Source organism: Sceloporus occidentalis, unplaced genomic scaffold (genome assembly GCF_023333645.1).
Source record: "Sceloporus occidentalis isolate IW3139 unplaced genomic scaffold, rSceOcc1.0.p SCAF_1, whole genome shotgun sequence".
Classification (NCBI taxonomy): domain Eukaryota; kingdom Metazoa; phylum Chordata; class Lepidosauria; order Squamata; family Phrynosomatidae; genus Sceloporus; species Sceloporus occidentalis.
In genome coordinates this window covers 138,045,004-138,068,748 of record NW_028316981.1, presented here as the reverse complement: position 1 = coordinate 138,068,748, position 23,745 = coordinate 138,045,004, and the positions used below count along the sequence as shown (strand labels likewise).

The 23,745-nt window shown below is 43.2% G+C and overlaps 1 protein-coding gene across 2 annotated transcripts; it reads right to left on the bottom strand.

Moving 5' to 3' along the window:
* Positions 1–4,180: 4,180 nt before the first annotated feature.
* LOC149322296 (complement C1q tumor necrosis factor-related protein 1-like) lies at positions 4,181–16,977 on the bottom strand. Of its 2 annotated transcripts, XM_089538899.1 has the most exons (4): positions 16,908–16,977; positions 12,074–12,215; positions 8,722–8,858; positions 4,181–4,731 (listed from the first exon to the last, which is right to left on the bottom strand). In XM_089538899.1, exons 2-4 carry the CDS (start codon positions 12,202–12,204, stop codon positions 4,181–4,183), a joined length of 819 nt encoding a protein of 272 aa, XP_089395025.1. In that variant the 5' UTR covers positions 12,205–12,215; positions 16,908–16,977. The 2 variants fall into 2 exon arrangements, with proteins under 2 accessions (XP_089395025.1, XP_089395034.1); XM_089538908.1 differs by lacking the exons at positions 12,074–12,215; positions 16,908–16,977 and adding an exon at positions 11,866–11,933.
* Positions 16,978–23,745: the final 6,768 nt, after the last annotated feature.

Sequence of the window (23,745 nt, the reverse complement as noted above, 5' to 3'; positions counted from 1 at the left end):
AATAAAATCAGACAAGATCAGGAGGAGTTGGACAGTACAGGCAACCCTGAGCTCCTGGCTGAAACTGAACTTACAACTTTGTGGTTTGTGAATGAGTGGCTGCAGTACTGGCATTTAACCACTGCACCACCAGGGCTCCTACCTATATGCATACCTATTTAATCCTATAATGGTCATGCTGGCTGGGAGTAGTCCAAAGAAACAATATAAACTTTTGTTTCTTGCTTGTTTGTATTTTGGGACATCCACCATTCATTGACACAAAAGAGTTTTAGCACCAAAGACCCTGACAACACTTTTCTACAATAGTCAAGGAAGGCATGACATTGCAAGTGATTTCTTCCTAGCAAGAAGATCCCCCGCACCTGCCTACCATAAGAGTCCAACCCATAACAGCATTTGAACTCTGTTCCCCTCATATATAGTATCTAGACCCCAATGCAAGGAACTGGGACTCCAGCTTGCACTATGGGTAGGGTTCCCAGATCTCAGGACCTGGCCTTTCTTCTCTGATGCTCAGGGCAGGGGGGAGGAATCTCTGGGCAAGAGCACCATTTTGAAAAATGTGTGTATGTTTATTTCCCTCATTTGTTAGACTTGGTGTTTTATGTTTGAAATACCTACTCTGGGTAACTGTGATTAATGTTTAGTGTATCATGCATACTGACATTACTAGGGGCTGCCACTTGTGTCATAACCAGGTTGTCCCTTGGCCTCAGGTTTTGACCCATAAATCTCAGGCCTTGGAATAGCCCTGTCCTGGTAATCCCAATCATGAGAGATAGTACTTGGTGAAAATTGCCATTAGAGCTAGGCTATTAGGATCTCACAGGTCAAAACAGGAGATATAAACAGAAGAGGAAGCATCTGAAGTAAATTGCCATTTAATGGCCCATCTCTCCAATAAAATGGGAAAGTCCTCCATTACAGCAAGCAGTCCTTTAGTTTCCAGACTATCTTGGTGAGTAGGGTATGGGGGTTATGCACTACTGAGGTCTATAATTAGTAAGACGATTATACAAGATGAGTAGGTATGTACATCAGGGAGGAGGGGGACCATTCTTTTTGGACCTCATCCAGCCCATGGTAAATCTCACCTGCTAGAGGGAAGCAGGAACCTAGCTTCCCAACTGCAACATCTGAAAGCCAACCCCCTCAAGACAGGAGTAAGAAAACCCTGCTATTTGTGTGCAGAAACCTGGCATAACAACAGTGATCCCCCTACGAATAAAAGGGAAACTTTGCTGTTACCAGAGACTCTTTGCTGAGCCAAGGCCACTAAGGGCTTGTCCCCACAAGGGACTCCTGCCCCAAATCTGGCATGATAAGGCCACATATGCGACATTATCCCTGAATCTGGAGTGACAAGGTCACATGATGTAGGGCCCTATCTGCACCATATTTGTGGCATACCATCTTAACCTGGGGTTTAAAAACTCAGTTTTCTGAAGAGTTTGAAAGAAACTCTAGTGGACAATGGATCCACCCTGGATTCAGGGGGTGGGTTGAGTAGGCAGGGCAGATTCCTGGCCTGGAATGGTTACAAAAAGATTTTCCCTCCTCGGTGCCACTGTGATCTTGTATTTCATTATGGATGTCAGAGCAAGCAACTACAGAAAAGGCAGTGGTGGTAGACCAAAGCACATCCAGATACACAGGCACATGTAGGCAACTACTTGATGTCCCTGTGAAGAAACAGGTAGTAGGGTGGCTCTGGGGCAGAACAGGTCAGGAAGTCCATTTGGACTTTTGTTCCTAGTATGGACAAGTCCTCAGAGCTGGACTGAGGCAAGATAGGTGATTGGGCACTCTCACTAAATCTTCCTACAAAGTTACAGAAGACTTGGTTATGCTCAGATTAAAAAGATATTGGAGCCACCTTCTGGTCTGTTGAGACACCAAAATTTGTATCTTTGAAATGCAGTGTATATATTCGCCATACATGCTCCCAGAGGTCCAGGCCCTGGCAATTTTTCCCTCCCTAGCCACTCACCTCTTTTCTCTCAAGAGCACTTCAAGGTACTAGGTGGCTCTCTGTTAGTGACTATGCTGACTGCTGGAAGGACTGGGTGAGAACAGATTGTTAACCTCCTGCACAAGGTGAAGAAAGTGGAGAGACATCAACCCAGAGGCCTCTCTGATACCAACCTCAGTAGGTCCTGGGAGCACTGGGTAAAAGCAGAATTTTTACATAATGTCTTTCTAGATAGCATAGAGGGGAATTAGGGAGAAAGTAGATTTGAAATGGTGTGCTGGAACAGTGTAACTGTTTTGTCTGTAATAGGAACAGCTATATTGCTTTAACATATTTTTCAAAGTAAAAGTAACCCTTAATTGTAGGATGTTGTACATATAGTGAGGAGTAGAAGACTCAGCAACAAAGAGAGATGGAGAAGACACGCTGTAAGGGTGAGATGCATGTACTGGAGATTCAGGTTAGTTGGAAATTAAGAAGTTAGCTGCCCTTTACTCTTTTTTCCTATCCTAAGGAAAGAGGTGGTTGCTTCTGCAAGAAAAAGAAAGAGAAAGTGTGAGTGCATGGAGTACGGGTGGGGAGGCTGACTTGCCAGGCTGACTACTCCAAACAGTGATGCAGGGTGTGCACATGGACCACTGAATTGATGTGAGCTCTGAGATAGTATTTAGAGGAGGAAGGGTGTTTATCTGCACACAGAGACCAGCTCAAGCATGAGATTCAGAGAAATTCCTCAGGAGAGAGAGAGAGAGAGAGATGAAAAATGAAGATAAACTGAGTAATTACTTCAATGCACCTGCCCAAAGTACCTGTGAACAATACACATGATACCCACTGGTCTGCAATGCTGTGCCTGTGTGATTAATGGAGAGGGACAGTTCTAACAGGGTAGTCCACTCAGAATTGTGATGATTAGAGGTAGGAAAACTCAGAGAGCATTTTCTGGTATTTTTCAATGGTACAGTAGTAACAGCAGTGGTGTCACTAGGGTTGGTGTCACCCAGTGTTATTCCCCCATGAAAAAAATCTACCCCCAAATCCCAGATTTGCAATATATTTTGTCTTATTGTCCACCCCCTTCCCCAGCCCTAGTGTGCCTTAGGCATCTCCAGTGCCCTCTCCCAATTGCAACTGACTAAAATGAAGATCCTTGTCATGCCTACATGCAGATACATAAATAAGTGGGTCCAGTCTACACCACTTCTTCCCACCAGAGAGGTAGTTAGAGCACGCTACCTCCTCACTGTTTATCTTGTGGTTGAGTGCCTGATAGATATTGAGCCATTTGACTTCAGAGCAAATTTGTGAGTGGGGCTGGGGAGATAGTGGCAGCCCTGAAGAGAAGAAAGTAGAGCCACTTGACTTCAGGGCTACTTTGTGAATGGGGCTCTGTCAGGGAGGCAACAGGGGCCCTGAGGAGAAAGAAAACATTATCCTCTTCAGGGCCACCATTGCTGCGTTCCCAGCCAAGGCCCACTCCAAAGATAAATGGCTCTATGTGACCAAAGGCTTCAGCCAGAATGTTGTACCCAGCTATGAGATCAGGGTTGTGGTAGTACATCAGGCCCACTTGGGTAGGGGTAGACCGGGTTCTCCCAGGTCGTAAGAAGTGGGTTGATGTATTGTAAATCATTTTAGTGTCACTCCTCTAACTGTGTCACCCAGTGTGGTCAGCATTCCCCACACCCCATTGTGACTCCACTGAGTAATGGTAATGTCTCAGTAATTATGGTAAATATTCAGCAAGTTATTTTCCGGACTGTAATAACAGTAACAAGTTATTGAGCTGCCAGACTGAAAACTGGAGAGGGCTCCTGTACCTTTAATGGTTGTCTACAAGAGGGCATCTCAGCAAGCATTGGATGTCACCAACTAGGTAGCAAGCACCACCTGCTGAAATTCCCTCTTCTACACAATCGTTAAAAGAACAGGAGATGTCTCCAGTTTTCACTTTGACAGCCCTAGTAATCAAAGTAATAAGTAATGCAACCAGTGGTTGAATGACTGGGTAGGAAGATCAGAGAATGTAAATGAGAATGTTTTTCAAAGGAAAATGAGGCCATGTTGATAAAAATCCAAGTACTACAAGTGTCTTCAAAGCTAGAGTCTGCTCCTGGCAAGAAAGGTAGTGTTACAAAACAGTACACAGAAAGGTATGGAGCAAGGTAAAGTTCTTAATAGTATTTAGTCCATCTGCCTGCAGATTCATGGCTCAGAACTAGGCTTAACTAGGTATCCACTGAAGGTAACATATGTATCGTATTCATCGCTAAAAACGGCATTGTCACGCTCACCCTTGAAGAGCCGTACCCAGATTTCATCCTGGTCCTGTAGCTCCAGCATAAGGCTCTGGCTCTGCATGATGCTTCGGTCACTGGCCTGTGCGTACAAGATGGCTGCTTCTGCCCCATTATGCATTATGTGAAGGTAGGTCTCCTTCTGATTCCAGGTATGCACGTTGAGGCTGAAGAAATACACACCTGGCACGTAGCAGTAGAACTTGCCCATGAACATGTTGAAATGGCTGTAGAGGTTCACATATTCGGTGTCAAAGATGAGTGTCTGGTAGTAATCATTGCTGTGCAGTGGTTTCCTTCGGCCCACTGAAAAGGCAGCATAGTTGGTCTTGTACCGCTCCCCTGGAGCTCCCATGCTGCCTTTTTCTCCCTTGAGGCCCATCTGGCCCTTTCTCCCTACAGAACCAGCCTTGCCCAACTTTCCTTGGAGGCCACGATCACCACGGTCTCCTTTCTCACCTGAGTAATAAAGAGGTCATAAGTCAGTCTCACCTCAGCAATCCCAGCCTATGTGTTCAGTTCAAGAGAGATAGCCAATGGGGTGATCTAGAAAGAAAGCCCTTTTGACTAAAAAAAAAAAAAAAAAAGCAGCTGATACATTTTAATATAATTCAGTGGTTCCCAACCTTTTCTATGCCCTACATCCCTAGGAAATGTTTGATTGATGTTCACACCCGCTACAATTATCACATTTGAAGATTAAAAACTCTAATTTCTAATTTTTGAACCACATATAATACTGAGAGTGAACAAACTGAACTTAAAAAATAGTTTTTAACTCAGAGTATAAAATGCAAATCTAAACTTAGCAATTAGATTCTAATTTATTCAAATTTATACTCATAATTCATCACCCAAGGAAACAAGCCACTATTTGTCACACCCTCTGAAATTCCATTTTGCACCCCTGGGGATGTAGGCACCCAGGTTGGAAACTTCTGATACAATTTATCAGGAGATAAAATGATCATATCCTTCCCTCCTCTGCTCTTGTGGAGAGAAGTCTGGAATTAGAATGATCCAGTCAGTCCAGTCCTGTCACCTTCTGGTTGAGCATTTTAGTAAGCATTATGCTCACCCTTTTGGTGAAAATAATGTTGCCAAGTGGAATGAATTTCATGGCAGGCACTAGAACGATTCATTTATCCACTACAGAAAGTAAAATCACCTGACAAATTGTCTTCTGTATTAAATAGAATTGCCACTGAATTTTATCTGGAGCAAATCTGAAGACAAGGTAAGAGGCTTCTGCTTAAATGAAATATATGATATAGAAATGTAATCTGAATTAATCCAAAATATTAAAAGGTTAGTTTTGTTGACTTTAGAATATCAGGTATTGGGAAAGAATACTTAGGAGATTGTCGCACTAAGCCTCCCTCCCAATGCTGTTGTGGTTTGTTAAACATCCAAAATAACAACAATTCTTTTCACATTACCACACAATTGTGAATTGATAACAGCTTGGCTATGGATCTTATCACACTACCATTCCATTACCTATCCAAGATTAAGTAAGTAAAGTCTTACTCATTTAAATCCCATTATTCCTGTCCCAAATAAAAGGGCTGGGCATGGGGGGGTGCAGTCATACCCCTTTAAATCCTCTTGTTCCTGCCCCTGATGAAAGGGTTGCCTCCTCAGCACTAAGAAGTCTTGATTTCATTGGGAAGGGGGGGTACAGTCAAACCCCTTTAAATGCCCTTGCTCTCTGATTTACCCTCAATGACCGATGGCACATACTTCAAGAATGGGTTAACAGCAGGATTGACAGCTATTCACTGGAATTTTTCATTCATTAAAAGCAGTGCCAGAAGCACAGATTGACTACAGGATACCTACCGCCTGGCCATGATGTGGTGCGATAAGATCCATCGATTACAGTGTCAATCCTGATTCTATCCCACTATTGAAGAACTGTGCGGTAATCTCCTTAGCCAAGGGAAAGAACCTTGTACACACAGACACACACAATTTTTCAGCTACACCCATCTCTGAAATATATTGAGAAGATTTTAAGGGTTCAGCAATATTGGGCCTACTTTGATGACACAATTTCTCCATCTTTCACATTCTTCCAGCCCAATCAGGCCATGTCCTAATGCAACCTCTGTAGTCCTGGGTTTGACTCAAGACTAGTTTGGCAGTTAAGGAAGCGGCTTGGATAAAATTATAATAACAGTGCCTCAGGCCAGGAAATTTATTTAGCTCATACATTTTATCCCAAGCAGGCCCCTCTGGAATCTAAAGAACCCAAAGGTTCATCCAAAGATATCCACCCCACCCTATGACCAGAACAAGGAGACTGAAAGCAAACTCACCCCTTCTTCTATAATCCCACCCTATTCTTGCTCCCTGCTAAATGCATACAGTTTTGTTGGGACAGAGGGCACTTTAGAGAATGCAAAAAACTAGAAACTCAGTCATGATTCTACCTTGCACAGGACACATAGTTGCCAGGGACTCAGCCCGCCTGTGTGCCTTTAAATTTTCTGAAGCATTAGAAGTAAAGGCAGCTGCAACTCTTCCCACCCATTCTTCCTTTGGCTCTGTTGTCCACCCTTTTCCCCATCTGCTATAACAACTAACAACAAACAGGATTTATGTAGTGTACAAAAGGGGGACCCCAGGCATGTTTCACAGCAGGTGGGGAAAGACAACAGGACTCCAGGGAGGAACTGGCAAGAGAAGCTATGGTGGTGTTCTTTCCAAAAGTATGGGTTTTATAGTGTGCAGTCTCAACATCTGCATCATACACTGCAACTGTTCCCATTTGGCAGGGACATCCTGATTAATCCTTTGTCATCCCACTTTTTTCAGATGCTTTAAAATGTTCCAGTTCCTCCTTCCTCCTCTCACTTTCTCCTCTGTCCTCACCTTACTTGGGTTGCTACAAAATGAATTCAAAGTGAAAAATCAGTGAGAAAGAGGAGGTGGAATCTTTTCCTTCCCTGTAACCTCAGTCAAAAGCAATATGTTACAACCTCTCCTAGTATGGGTATTCTTTCTCTTTAATAACTTTGGCCATCTTGCCCACACTGATATTGCCTGGCCATATGTGTCCAACATTTCATCTGTAAGATATTAGAATGTATGCAGCATGCAATAAGCTCAAACTGCTGCAAGAGTTCCATTGTTGCAGCAAGAGCCCATTACAGAAGCCCAGCTTGGACCACCAACAGTTTTAATTAATGTTCTAGTGTTAAAAACAGCACAGGCACTTAAGCTTGATGTCATTACATAAGGTGATGGCCACCATTATAGATGGCTGTAAAACGAAATTAGACAAATCATTCATGGAGAAAGAGACTGTCAATGACTGCTATTACATACTACTCTAGGGTCTGAGGAAGCAGACTCTGGACACCAATTGCTAGGAAACAGTGTGTGTGTTTTGTGAAGTCGAAGGCTTTCATGACTGGCATTCATAGTTTTCTGTGGGTTTTTCATGGCCACACAGACCAAAAGACTCACAGAAAAAAATTGTGTTTGCATTCACATAATTTCTGACTTGTGGCGAACCTAAGTCAAACCTATCATGGGGTTTTCTTGGCAAGATTTGTTCAGAGGAGGTTTGCCATTGGCTTCCCCTGAGGCTGAGAGAGTGACTTTCCCAAAGCCATCCAATGGGGTTGGTAGCTGAGTGGGAATCGAACCCTGGTCTCCAGAGACACAGTCCAGTGTTCAAACCACTATACCAGGGAACAGTAGGTGAGAGTTATTGCCCTCGTATCCAAATGCACTTTGCTGACTACTGTATAAAACAGGATGCTGAATGAGAAAAGCCTTTGGTTTGATTTTCCAGCAAGGCTTTTGTTAAACTCAGTTGGGAGACATCATTTTAATTTCCCACAGTGGCTAAGAGCAACATTACATTGGGGACTGTGCAGGAAAGTAAAATGGCTCTCCCCAGAGCCAGTTGGCTCCAACAAGTGCCACTATTACATTGCCTTCACCAGGGCCCACTCCCAGTAAGGACTCCACAAGAGGGCTATTCATCATGGACTCACTCATATAGCTGGACATGATTACATAAAACCCAATGATCTCACTTATCCACTGATTTCAGGCCTTGGGTGAATGAACAACCAGGCAGGAACAGCAGCTGTTTCCCCAACAAAGAAGACCTTCAGCTCAGGGTGACCAGATGTCCTCCTTTTCCAGGACATGCCCTACATTTCAACCTCCTGTCCAGGAGGAATTTCCAAAATGTCCTCCCTTTTTATCATGTCTAAGAAGTGTGACTATACAAATGTTTCAAGCTTTTATTTTGTAATGTCCTCCAGTTTTCTTGGATGTCCTACATTTTGCAGTGCCTTGTCCTCTTTTGCAGTTATGACATCTGGTCACCCTGCTCCAGCTGGAAGAGCAAGTAGAACTTCTGAAGCCCAGCTTCCTGTTTACTTATGATTCCATGAGTCCACAGAGGTGGAATCCGTGCCCCCTTACCTTTCAGGATAGTAATGTTGATCTGAGGCAAAGGCTGGTACATCGGATATGCTGCAAAACCCTCAGGAGGATCACAGCAGCGCACGCACGTAGAACCTCTAGACCGCTTGCTGTATTTCTCATAGTCATTTTCAGCCCTGGATGGCAGGAAGAGCACAGATAGGCTGGGTCATGGGTCTGGGAGGAGGAGAGAGGAATTGGAACCCAGTAACCACATAACTCCCTTCTAGGGTTGCCAGAGTGAAAACTGGAGATGCCTCATGTCCCTTTAACAGCTGTACAGATGAGGGAATCTCTACAGGTGTTGCTTTTCCCTGGCTGCATGATGAGTGACATCTGCTGAAATTCCTTTGTTTATCCTACTATTAAGGGACAGGAAATTCTCTAGTTTTCTCTCTGGCAACCTTACTCCCTTCATTTTAGGAGATAATCCTATTTTTTTATTATCCTATTGGATAATCCCATTTTTTGTGACCCCAAATTCAGAAAAATACATGGAAGAAAGGGTAGAACCAGCTGACATGAATTATTGAAAGCCTCATTGAAACACTGCGATAGATCTTCTTTATCCGTTACAAGCAAACAACCAATTTCTCTGCATTCTCTTGTTCTACTCTCCCTGGCTTCTGATAAAAGTATGTCTAGGCCTTCACCTGGGCTGAGTGAACATTTGTTCCAAATTTATAGCAGAGCTGAAAGCCAGCTGTGCATATCCTGGGCCCCCTCCTAATCCCAGTCTGCCCATGTGCTGATGCAGTTTCCTTACTCTTCAACACTTCGTGCATGAAAACAAGGATACGTGTGTCCAAACAACATCAGAATGTGGTCAGGATGGCAAAAGTTACTAATGTGGAAGAAAACGTGAGAGACTGCAGCAGCTTACCTTTGACTGAGCCTACTGGAAAGGGCAAGAGTATGCCCACCATGCTCTCTCCCCACTGAGTGCCAATAACGTCTGCATGTTGAACTCAGTTTATAGCAGTTGATGGGGGGGCCAGTAGGAGCAGAAAAGAGAAAGTGGAACATTTTAAAAGCAGTTGAAAGAGTGGGACAATAGGGGATTAATCAGAACTCTCACTGCCAATTTGGGGCAAGTGGAGGGTATGAATTTCCATTCCTTGCCTAGCTCCATCCAGTGTGGGTAAGGGGAAGTGTTTGGTGGAGTTTGGATGGAGCACTGCTTTGAATAGGCCAACTGGACTGAAGAGAATTCCAGAAAATCCTAATCCTCTAAATAAAGCAAATCAGACATATGGGGTGTGAAGGCTGCCCCCCAAACATTTGAGAAGTGCTATAGCAACTGAATTCACTCTGCACATGTTAGCACTGGGTTTGTGTCAGTCAGCTCACTTTGTACTTATGCATCTGTAAGTGAAACAGATATGCCCTCCCACTGTACCCATTAAATAGGCACAATGGCTTACTTTCTCATCACTTGCAGCAGACTGTTGCTGACGGGTGCCAGATTTGGGTGAACAAAATTGGTCTGTTACAGAAACAACAGATAATCTATCTGGAAGACTGGGCAAAATTTTCACAGCTCTGAGAACTAGCTGACACAGCCACCTAGTTCTGTAACTGCCACAACTGCATTAATGAAGGAAGAAGGTGCACCGCTTTGGCAAGGTGTTTTTCAGTGTTTCCCTCCCCTTGTGCTCTAAGATGGGGCCCCATAATTCCTACGGAGACTTCTGTCTGAAATCCTAAACTGGCAAGATGATTTGCAGTCTCAGCAGGGGAATGGGAGAAAGAGAGAGAGAGAGAGAGAGATGTGATTTCAGTATGTAAAACATTACATGGGCTATGAATTTCACTAATATTTCAAATATGAAAACTGTCTCATTGGAACCAGCACCCACTTGCTCACTCAGCAATTCAGCCATCTTCAAAAGTGCAGCCATGTTTAAACAATCATCTCTTGTCTATTAGATGAAAATGAGTGTGATGGTTCAAAAAAAAAATCTGGACCAGACAGCTATGACTGTTGAATAAATCTAGGGGCAGGGGTCTTTCTGGGTTTTTTTCCCCACTGGAGGAAATCTGTAGAACAATCTCCTTCACCAAAGCAAGTCAGGCTAGAATCCACCATGAGGCAGGATGAAGTAAAGAAACAGAGAGCAGTTTTTTGCCATCCTGAATGGACAACAAATGATGTGTTGCGTGTGTGTGTGCATGCACCTTCATATCATCTTTCACCTTATGAATTTTATAGGGTTTTCTTAGGCAAGGAATCCTCAGATATGGTTTTGCCAGTTACTTCCCCTGAAATATACCCTGCAGCACCTGGTACTCATTGGTGGTCTTTTATCCAAGTACTGACCAGAGCTAACCCTATTTTGCTTCCAAAATCAGATGGCACCTGGTGCCTTTAGGGCATTTAGGGCTGGTCTGTTACTTAACTAGAGGTTATTGTGTCCTTGTGTGGGGCAAGGTACTTATGGGATTGCCTGTCCCAGGTGCTAAAAGAACTTGGTTGGCTTTGCTTAATGTGCATTGTTACTGGATAATTTGAAGGAAGAAATTTGTTGCTCTGCTTCAGGCAGCAAAATGTTTTGGGTTAGCCTCATTCTGGGTGTCTATCAAAAGATACCTCTATCCCAAAACACTTTTGCAATGACCAGGCCAGTTTCATCTAGTTTCAGACTAGATGAAACTTTGAAGTGGTATAGAGGTAGTCACAGTGTATGGTGGAGGGGGGGTCTTAGAAAACATGGCTTTTTGCATCACAGAGTTACATAGTTGGAATGCTCACTCAGGTTAAAGTAACCTTAATTTTATGCCCCAATACAGCTATTTGCAATCATTTATGCTTCCTCCAGAACCATTATCACCCAGCAGCCCTTGGGTTCATTTAAAGTGGGGCAGGCCAATAGAGTTAATTGTGCATTAACTGTGCACATAAGATGCACATTAATGTAGTTAATTGGACATTGCGGTACACCATGAAGTTACTTCTTTAACCTCTATGCTCGAGGCATATAACCATTCTGGTGTTGTTGCTGTGTGCCTTCAAGTCATTTCTGACTCATGGCAACCCATCCTAGGATTTTCTAGGCAAGATTTCTTCAGAGGAGGTCTGACTTTGCCTCCCTCTGAGGCTGAGAGAGTGTGACTTGGGCAAGGTCAATGAATGGGTTTCCATACCTGGACAGGGATTTGAACTCTGTTCTCCAGAGTCATATTCCAGTGCTCAAACCACTACACCACATCGACTTTCTGCCCAGGGTCTTTGTATCTCTAATCAGGGTCCCTGCAGGCAAGCCAAGCAGCACTCTCCGTGATAGTTTGCCCAAGCTCAAAGACAAAGCTGCTGCTTGTTGTTGGTTTCTTCATCATCACCATCATGACCCACCTGGAAGTGTGATACTGGGGTGGTGGTTGTGTTGCTGTTCCAGGCCTCTCTTCCATATCACTCTCATTGCAATGAGCCTGGAAGAGCAGGCAGATGAGCAAAAGGGCACAGAGTACCAGTGGGCTCTTCATTGCTTTGGGCCCTATTGAAGAGGAAGAAGAAGAGAAAGTCAGACAAGTAGAAATGTTGGAGGCAGAGACATGTGGAAGGGGATGGGCCAGGAGAACATTCCATTTGCTCACCATTCTTCAGAAGTATCTTTCACACTATATAATAATAGCAGCCTGATCATACTTATCTGCCTTGACTCCATCCTATGGAATCTTTGGGTTTTTAATGGGCTGTGTGTGCACCAGGGCTTCCTGTCAAAGAATTCTAAATACCTTGTGAAATTACAAACTCTGTAGAATGGAGACATGCCAGTTAAAGTGGTCTCAAACTGCTATAATTGTGTGGTGTGAAATAGATCTGAGTCTCAGGAAGAAGGGAGGAATTGACTGACCCTGACAGCCAGGCAGAAAATGACCTGGATATAATCTTTCAGAGCAACAAGCATTTATACCAACCAAAGTGGAATGCCCAAGAACCACTCACCTCTTTGCACAGCAGGCTGGCTCCAGTGGTAATTTTCCTGATGGTCATTTGAACATGAAGGGTAGGTACATGTATCTCAGAACACAAAGTGGACAGGCACCAGGGAGGTATGCCAACTGTTGGTCCCTGATAATGTGCACTTTGTGCTTTGATAGCTCTGTAAATGAAGGGAAGTGGATGGCACTGGATTAAACATGTCCCTATCACTGTAGTCCTATAGTGAGGGTTACTAGTTGTTGTCATTGTTGTGTGCCTTCAAGTCATTTCCAACCCTATAGTGAGGTTTTCTGGGGCTGAGAGTATGTGACTTATCTAAGGGCACCTAGTGGATTTCCATAGCCAAGCAGGAAATCAAACCCTGGTCTCCAGAGTTGTAATTCAACACTCAAACCACTATACCATGCTGGCTTTCAAGGGCTATTAGTCATCCTTAGAAAACAGTCAACCATCAGCAGGGTTGAAATCCATTTATGCACAATCAGCTTACTATCTGAGGCAATCTACACTATAACTCCCATGATCCCAAGCCACCAAGGGCACTAGTTTTTCCCAAAGCAAGTATTATGTGATATAGTGTTTAACATTGCTAAGAAACTGGGAAGTGTTACAAGTAGAAAATATCGGGTAGCATGGAGAATTGAATATCTCCTTACCCATTCATCCCCCTTACAAATTGTCCCCTCACTACCATTTTGCAATGGAGATTTCCAGACTTGTGTTTCCAATATAAAGTATAGCTCAGCTTTTAATGTGGACCAACCAAGCAAGAAGAGTCCCAAGGGGACCTGAATCTTCATACTGTTCTCATCTAAATTAGAGACACAGACATGGGTGGTTGAAGACTGAGAAAGGTTTTGAAGAGAAAACCACTCTGTGTCTGCAACAGTACTGGGATATTGCCCTGAGTCACCTCCTCCTGGGTGTTTTTTGGTTGCTTGCTGCAGCAATCCATTAGCTCTGTCCATGTCAGTTTGCATGCGAGTATAAAAACGTATGTGAAAATATGCCCTGCCTTTGTTCTATCATTAGCCAAGGCCATGAAGCAAGCTCAAGGAAAACTGGGCGAGCCTCCTAAGATTTGTGGTCAAAGGGCCTTTGGGAATATTCTCATGGAATGAACGACTAGCTGGGTCAAAATCCGGAACCAGAGGATTCTCATGGTAACAGAAATTATGTCTCACAAAGCAAAATGATAAGGCACACAGACCAAAGGACATCGCCACAAGCCATGTGCAAGCAGGAATTGTTCTCATAGAAGACATATTTATGGAATTGGCATCCAACCATGCATGTGCTACAGTTGAGCCACAGTCATAAGGTTTATAGATATATCAGTATCCCGTGCTGGGTGAAGAACTCACAATTTATTCTACACTATATTCATGGGTACATGATCTGTATTGGAAATAAAAGTTATTTTGAAATGTACTTGCCATTTTCCAAGGATTTATGGGAAGTGCAGTATTCTGAAGATGATGAAATCTTAGTCCCTGCGCAGAAGTATAATTCTCAGGATGTTTGCAGAGAAGCTATGCTAACTAATGTTCTTTTGCAATGAAACCAGCATTCACCATTCTCATTGTATGTACATATACTTAAATATGCTCCTTATGCATGGCAGATATACCTCCCCATGCAACAACACAGATGTGCTTGCTCCTGGTGTGTCATACATAAAGAGTTTGCCAACTAACTGCTATAACTTAACTATATTTCTAGTAAGACACACAGGTGTAGTTTTTAGAAATGCCCAGGTGGGCAGACTTTGTATATTGGGGTGTAATGCTCAAAGCTTCAGAAATTTCACTTTTAAATTACAGCTCCTACTTTCCCAGTATTTGCTGGAGGAGTTATAATCCAAAGAGCAGCCTTTCTAAGATCTGGTAATACCAAGAAAAAGAAGGGGGGCTGGGAAGGAAACCATACCTAGTCTTAAGGCACACGTTTCTATGACAAAAGAATCCTGGCCATTGTTTATGCCATATACTGATAGGAATCTCTTCTGTACAGAGAACTAGCTACGTGTATACATGTGTATGCACATGTGTACATGCACACACAAATGCACAAAATAGAGAAACATACATGTGTCATTAATGTAAAATCCTCATATGTTAATACACTTATATTTTCTACATCATCACATTCAGTGGATAAAGGAGATTACCAGATGGTTTCCCATTCAGGAAAGCAGCACACTCAGCCCTGCTTAGTTCCAAAATCACCCCCCCCCCCCCCCACACTGACCACAATCTATTATCATGAACACCAGAGAAAGACCTGCATAGAAGCCAGGGGAAGTCTGTAAGACATGGTGGATCTGGGGTTATAAAACTGTCATCCCATGGTGATGGGATGGCCACAGAAGTCTGAGCATAAGCATTTTGGGACAGGCAGTATAATTTTCTTGCACTGCTACGCTATTTTAGGCTATTCAAATGTTATGGAATCCTTCTAATATGACCATATTTTATTTTTAGTGAGTGAGTTAATCTATTTTTAGCTGTTCATAAAGTTACATGCTTTAAAATGCTGGAATGTGACAAACAAGAAATCTGAATGAGTATGTCATCCCATTAACTCCTGTTACTCTTTATAAAACAAAAATCTCTGATGAACTATACAAGAAAGGAGCTTGGATCTGTTTGGGAGCAAGCGTATTTGCACATCCAGAGAGACAGGACACATAACTGGACAAACACAGGCTTGTATATATGAAGGCGGGAGCAGAACCACATACAGGGATGTGTGTTATGAGACACTGTTTGTTTTTTCCGGTTCACTTTGGCCACCCTCCATCTCTCAAGGGCCTGATATAGCAGCCAGTAACGCCTGGGAATGTGGAGCTGTCATATTCTGGAAAATGTCCCCTTAGCTGTAGAGACCCCAATACTGTACTTAGAGTTCATTTCACTGAGAGGACATTGCAGGGTGAGGAGGACAGGATTATGGATCCTATGTGTTCATCTTACTGCTGCCAAACCTCTTGGACAGGATAAAGGATAAAGGAAGGAAAACCACTCTTGGACCAGAAAACATAAGGTGGTCCACAATTGTTCACAGCAAAGTGCAGGGAATTACTGAAAAGCTGCTAATGAAAATTATGCCAGTAGACATAGGACTCAGGGAGAATCACTGTTCTGATTTCCTGTTCCAGGGCAATGGTGCTTCACTCAAGACTGGCCTGTAGAGCTTGTCCCCAGCTGACATTTCCCTAAGAACAGAGTTTATATAAGGATGAGGGCTTGCCTACAGTAAAAAAAGAAAAAGAAAAGAACTCCTGCTTAATAAGGGAGAAAAACACTTTATCTTTAGGAATGTTTTCAAACATATAGCCATGTTAGTTTGGAAGATCAGTATGCAAAGATATCTTGTAGGGAGCTAGGGATGTTTGTGACTTTGTACAGACCAGTTCTAAGCAGCAGTGGACAGCAAGATGTTGAGAGGCAAAAGCAACCTCCCTGTTCTACAGGCAGATATAACTCTTGTAACTCATAGAATCATAGAATTGGAAGAGACTGCAAGAGCCATCCCATCCAAACCCATTCTGTCATGCAGGAAGACACAATCCAGGGACGTAGCCAAGGGGGGGTTCTTGGGGTCTGGACCCCCCTCTTCCATTAGAAAAATGGTGTGTGCTGCTGCACCGCTGCACCCAAGCCCCATTATAATGGTGGCACTTAGTCTGGACCCCCCCCCCTCCTAAAACCCTAGCTATGTCCATGCACAATCAAAGCTCTCTTGACAGATGGCCATCCAGCCTCTCTTTAAAAACCTCTAAAGAAGGAGATTCCACTACACTCTGAGGCAGCAGATTTCACTGTCAAACAACTCTTACCTTCAAGAAGTTCTTCCTAATGTAGAGGGAATCTCTTTTCCTCTAGTTTGAGTCCATTGCTCTGTCTCATCATCTCACACTGGTTTCTGTCCCACAGCATGTGGAAGGCCACAAGCTGTCCACACCTGCTGTAATGGGGAGGACACCTCACATGGCAGATTGTGGCCCCTACTTACCCTTCCCTGCCCACAAATATAAAGCATCTTAACCTGAGGTTCCCGGTGCCTTCCTGAGGAAAGGAATATTCCCAGACAGCCTTGGGATGTTAAACCTCAGCTACTCCCCACATCTGAGCCAACACAGGTAATCAATCCCAATTCTTTTGTGCTCACACACACATATCCCCACACAGCCCTCCTAAGCACTTGATCCCAGAGCTCTGCCCAACTGGCTGGTACCTACCTTTGGGGCAGGGCTACAGGCTGCCAGAGCCACAGCTTGCTTTTGCCTTTGGTCTTCTAGAGCATCACCCTCTTCTGAACAAACACTTTTTCTGCTGCCACCACCACTACCACCCTGCTAGTGGAGTAAAGAGGAGGAAAAGCTGGCAGCCCTGCTTCTCTAGCCTTCAGATCTCAACTTCTAGGCAGAAAAGACGCTTTCTGGGAAGCCAAGAGGGAGACAGAAAGAGGGAAAGAAAGGGGGCAGACACTGTGCACATTGGGCCCTCCTCCCTCAGATGGGAACACAGCTGCTGTTAACCATATGTATGCCCAGCACCCACAGCTGGGACAGAGAAGGCAAGTTTCCTTTGCCAAAAAGTATCTCCAGATGTTGGGGTCCAGCGCCAAGGAGAGAGGAAGGGAGGGAAGCAAAATGCAGCCGCGGTCTAAAGCAATGAAGATCAGATTGGCAGGCAAGATAGACAGTTCTGAAGCTGATGTCAGCTTGGCACAAAATCCCACTGCCAGCTCACCTCTGACTCTTTTGTGTTGAGCACCACACTTCCCCAAAGTGGCCAGAAGTTCCAGGCACACTCCACTTGGGTCTGGCTTCCTTTGAAGGAAAGAGCATTTCAGAGACTCGAGGCATTTTTTAATGCCTAGTTTATTTGCATAAGCATTGTAATTTCTGCTTGATTTACATTTTTGCTTGGTTCAGCTACATAAGCAGAAGCAAGCAACATGTATTCACACTGAGTAACAGATCTGCTGCGCACACACCTATCAGAGTCCCAAAGGGGGATCTCTGCATTCCAGGATGCACCCAAAATTGTCAGCCTACATCTTGCCGCTTTTTCCAGAATCTGCTTCCCTGGGATGGAAATACACATATCAGAGTACTTATATCTGGTGAAGGGTAAGTGGGTAAAGGGTGAGCTGGTGCAGTTTAATGGCCAAGAGACTGTGCTACGATTTAGGAAGTATGACTGATCTCTTCTCACTAAATAACTTTAGACAAGCTATTCTTTTTTAGTCAGAACCATCATTGTCTGAAATATGGGAACAGTAATACTTACAGAATTGCTCTAAGGATTAGAAGATATTGTATGCAAAGCATTTTACTCCAATCTAAAGTGCTATATTTCAAAAGGGAGGGATGGGAACCAAGATCATTCCATCGGTTTTGCTGAATAAACAGCCAACTGCTCATCTTCTTGAATTGCTTTCATTCCAGCTATTACTCTTTAAGAATTTTTACCTGAGTTTGCTTTTCTCCCCTCTTCCTACCCCCAATCCTTTTCGTTTTGCACATATGCCTGAGGGTAGGTCCTGTCTTGTTTTCAGATGAAATATGTAAGCCACTTTTGGGAAATTTTTCAGCTGGGAAACAGTGTGAAAATGTTCTTTAAAAATTTGTATAATTCAAAGACATAGCTGTGTTAGTCTGGAAAATCAGTATGCAAAAGAATCATTTAACACCTTTGAGATTTAACTGAAAGAAAGAAACTGGTAGCATAGGCTTTCATAGACTTGAGTCTACTTCATCAGATACATTCCTTCAAAGGTGCTACAAGATTTCTTTGGAAACTGGGGTATGCTCTGTAAAAATATGCTGAGATTCAAATACACAGAGAAAGGCAGGATAGGACAAATATTGGGGAGTTGGAACTTTTTTTTTAAGGGAAGCAGAAATATACATAGATGCTTTTCTTCTTGCCAGCAGGAAATATAAGTAGTGGAGACCTATGTGTAAGCCAACTGGCACCTTGTCACTTGCATCCCTGCACCCTCGGCATAGTTAGAAATAAGTCTTTGCATATACACTTGTCCCTTCATATTCGGTAGGCTTAGGGGCACAAGAACCCCATGAATATGGAAAAACTGCAAATAACAAAAACACCATGTTTTTACCTGAGAGGACACCTCTCTAGGAATCTCTAGGTCCTCTAGTGCAACTCTATGGTCAATATCCAACAGACACTGACCATAGAACTGCACTGGAGGAGCTACAAATGCCTACTGGAATGTTCTCTCTAGGAATCTCTAGGTCTTTCAGTGCAACTTTTAGTTAAAGTTGACCATAGAGTTGCACTGGATGACATAGATATTCCTAGAGAGAACATATTAATCAAATTTGTGAATAATCAAATCAAATATCAAAGTTGCAAATATGGAGGGATGAGTATATGTGTCTTCAAGAATTTGTTCTACAAGCCTAGTTTCCTGAACCTTGGAGATTTAGGCATAGAGTCAAACATAGTTCTTTAGAGCCTTTTTGTTTGAAGAACATGGGGACAAGGGACAAGGACATGGGTATTCATGGATATTCGAAAGACATGGATATTAGCCTGACAAGTAACAGGACAGGGAGAGGATAGGAAACTGTGTGGATGAAGCACTATGCTGTGCTTGCTTGATGTAGGATCTTGGCATATGCCTCCTACTACCTTCTTGCAGTCACTTCAGTAGGATACCATGGTGAATGGTATCTCTATCTTCTGAGAGGTTAGGAGGATCAACAGGGTTGCATTCTCCATCACCATCTTCCCTCAGGAGCAAGTCATCAATCAGGGTGACGAAGACTGTTTCAGTACTGAATCCAAGCCTGAGCCCAGACTGAAATGGACCCAGATAATCTGTTTCCTCCAATAAAGTCTCAACCTGCTTAGCCACCACCAACACAAGAAGTTGCCTTCTACTGTATCTGACTACTTGCTGACTATTTGCACGTGAAATTTCTGAAGGCCTGAGTAAGAAGGATGTGCCAAGAGAAAGCTCTTAGCTCGTTGATAGAACAGCTGTGTTCATAATGCTATTGCAACTACAGTTGGCCCTCCGTTTTTGCAGGGGAACCGTTCCAGACCCCCCTTGCAGAAATGGACGCTCATGCATATTAAAGCCTCATAGGCTTGAATGGGGTGCGCCCCGTGCGTGTGGCTCGGGCACGCACACCACTGAAAATAATGCAGGTCACCCCTCCACAGATATTCAAGGCCGAATTTTCTACACAAAATTATTCTATTGATAATTATTTGAGAAAAACAGTGGCCTAAGTTTTCCAAAGTGAAATCTGCAAAGGTAAGTCTAATACAAAACCAGCAGTCTCAGTGTGAAGGTAAAAACAGTAATGGACTACTGTAATGTAGTTTGCAAGAGCCAGCATAGTACAGTTCCAGACACCACCACCCCTGCAAAAACAGAGGCTCGCAAGTATTCAAGCCTCATAGGCTTGAATGGGGCACACATGCCATTGGAAATAGCCCAGGTCACCCCTTCACTTAATCTTAACAAAACTCTTTGACAGACTCAAAGTGACTGTCCTATAATCATCAGTGAATTTTATCTCCCTATCCCAGTCTGATAAAATCAAGATTATCATACTTCAGCCACATCATGAGAAGGTACAACTCATTGGAAAAGACAATAATGTTAGGAAAGGTAAAGAGGAAGACCACATCCTAGATGGATGGACGCCATTAGTCTTGTAGATGTCTCATCTACAATGTCTCCATGTATCAGGACTGACTCAAAGGCGGTTAACAACAAAAAACCCAGTCCAACTCTCTAACCACTACATCACACTTGGTATCACATTGACATAATAGTAGGTAAACTGGTTCCTGTAGTGAGCAGGAGAAGCAAGGAAAGCAATGACCTTTCATGCATAAACTAGCCAATGGATATATTGTGGAAAGACAAGAAGGTAAATGAACTAGGGCAGTGGGCCTGGATCTTGTTGGGAGGATAGATCAACCCTGTAAAGCTTGTTCTGTATCTGTAAAGCTTGTTAAGTGACCCTGGAACCATTATCTAGCTTGATCTACCTCACAAGATTGTTGTGGGGCTAAAATAATGCTCTGTATTCCCTGAACAAAGAAATACATGTAAATATCACAACTACAAAAATAGTATAAGCTGTTTATAAATGTAGTACTGTTTTACTCTTGGAGGCAAAGATTTAAGGAAGAAAAATGACATATTAATCCTGTATTCCCTGAAGCTCTCTAACTTCTTCTACCCTTTCACTAAAGGAGCAAATAATGTGAGAGCTAATATTATTTGATGCTGGATGGGCAAATTGCCAGCTGTTGGGTGCCCAGGGAAACACAGCAACTTCTCAGCCCTGTGAACAAGTTTCCCTGCTGGGCAGAAGCACTTTATGGGAGCCAAGCTGTTTGGCTGTACTGTGTGTCATCCAGCTCCCATCTTAGATTATTTTGAGCGCAATACTCAACTTGATGGTGATATCAGCTCAGGCACTGTATCTGGGGCAATCTGAGGCCAGTCAGCTGGTAGGCCCAGAGAAGAGATCTGATCCCTTTCAGAAATGTTGGTATCCCCTCTGGCAACCAACCACTCTCCTTTGGCAAATGTTCCCATCTGATGGCAGTCCATCTAAATGGGAGCTAAACTGGCACCTGAATCTATTTCTACCACGAGATAGGAAAATAATCTAGTTGGTGAGTGAAGGTGTTGGGGTGGGACACCTTTGGTGCTGGGAAAGTAGGAGACACATAGTAGCAGAAGGCAGATGTTTGGTGCCATGTGGTCCATCAAAATCTGGCATCGCCTGAGTCAATAGCATCACATATAAGAAGAAAAATGACCTGGGCAGCTGCCCAACTCATACTTGCCCACAGATTATTTCCTGCTGTATATATGGATGCACCATAAACGTTAATCCCAATGACAATCAACAGCATGCCTGTTTGTGGACAAGCATCTAGAGAAGGTGGTTAGTACATTCTCTCCATTGCTTTGCCCTGACCTCATAGGGTTCACTACTATGAGGGCTGATGAAAGCTGAGACACTGGACATCATCATCATCATTGTTGTTTTACATTACGTTACAATAAAAATACCTTGCATGCTTCCTACCCAACCATTCTTAACAAAAACTGTATGTCAATACAGTGTACACAAAGACACTGGAAAAAGGAATGAAAATGAGACAGTAGAAAAGACTCTCAACCTTCTCAGAATTGAAAAGTATCACACATCATGACTTGATTCTTAGCTATGTATACCAGAATCTTACTGTGGTTTGAAGATCATAGGGCAGGATTTAGGGACAATTGCCATATGGGCAGTCCCCCTGGCTCCAGTTTTCCTAAAATATCCAGCATGATGAAGAGTTCTGGAGAAGTGAAAAATTTGCTCATCATTACATAACATTTCAATTGGGCCCACAATAACTATTGGTTTTGGAACATAGGAGTCACTACATCATTTAAAACATGGGTAGAAATAATGTGTCCCTCCAGATGTAGTTGGACTCCAAGTCTTTCTGGATGCTGCAGTCCGACATCCGGAGGACTGTCTGATTCCTACAGTAATCTGAAATGAAGCAGATCAAGAGAAATGACCATTATCATGTAAACCGCAGTCCTTCTTTCCTAAAATTGCACTTTAAACTGGCCATAGCCCTGAATTCTTTTAACCTCATAGCAGTCAAAGTCATGGGGGCCTTGAAATCCATTTTTGGCATCCTCATGCCTTTCTCTGTTTACTTCCATATGAATGTAAAGTAACATAGCAGGATTTTTAGAAAGTAAGAAAATGAATTAAACAAAGTAAAATTGGTCTGTATCACTAGTATTGTATGTATATATTACTAGTTTTAAAAGGAACTAACACAAAGCACATTCGACTTCAAAAGTTTTGTGCTTGAAATGTTTGCTTGTTAAGCAAAAAAAATGCTCTATTTGTTTTCTTTCTAATCTCTGTTATTTTTATCTTATGCAGAAAAAAGCCAGTTATTAGACTGAAACTCAAGATTTCCCCCACCTTCAAACATCCACTACTCACATCCGAATACTTTTGCCAAATTCTTTCTTTTGCAGCAGCTCTCTTTCTTTAAATGTTCTGGACACCCATTTAAAGAGAAGCCTCTTTTTAACAGATGCATTCTGAATGCATGAGGTTGGGGCTGGTTCCATTGACAAACAGCTTTTGTTGTCTCTAGTTGCATGGACCGTGAGCTCTTTGTGTGGAATGGCTTTTTTATTCTGAACCACTGCATATCTCATCATCATAGGGTCAAACTACCTTAGGTTATGATTCCTCTAGACATACATTCTAGACCAAGTGCTTCTCAAGCTATCCTAATGTGGTGGACCAGCAGTCTTTCCCCCAAAATGTGTCAGAGGTCTTTACCATATTTGTGCCATGTTATTATCATATTCACATAGTTTCCTGGAAACTTGCTGTGGACGGACAACCAATGCCTTACTGAACAGCACTGATCCATAGGCCAAAACTGAGCAGTATCAGTAACTGGGTACCATTTCATTCCATGCATATGAGGCCTCAAACCGATGGCCCAGAAGTGCTGCCATCAGGCTGCATTGGGAGCGTGGCATTCAGATGACGCACACCCCGAATGCGGCCGGAAGCCACCCCCCAGCACATCTCTTTGCCAAAGAACCAGCCCAAAAAGGAGCAGTAAAATACAACTCCTTTTTGGCGCCCGGTTCAAAACTGCACCAGCAACCCAGATCAAGGCTGGGCATGTGCGGCTGCCGCAATCCTGCGGTGAACAGTGATGGCGCAGACCTTTTGTGTCATCTGCTTGGCCCCTGAGGAAGTAGACCAAGGCTGAATCTGCACTGCAGAAATAATGCAGTTTGGCACTGCTTTAACTGCAATGGACTTACCGTATATACTCGACTATAAGTCGACCTCATGTATAAATCAAGAGCAGATTTGGGGGCCAAAATTATGGATTTTGATTTTGATATGACCCGTGGATAAGTAGAGGGTAAAACTTAGGGCATGTAACAAAGGATATAAAGGATGGTGCGAAGGAAAATGATGCCAAAGAACTTAGAACATTCTGGAAGGCATAGCTGTGCTC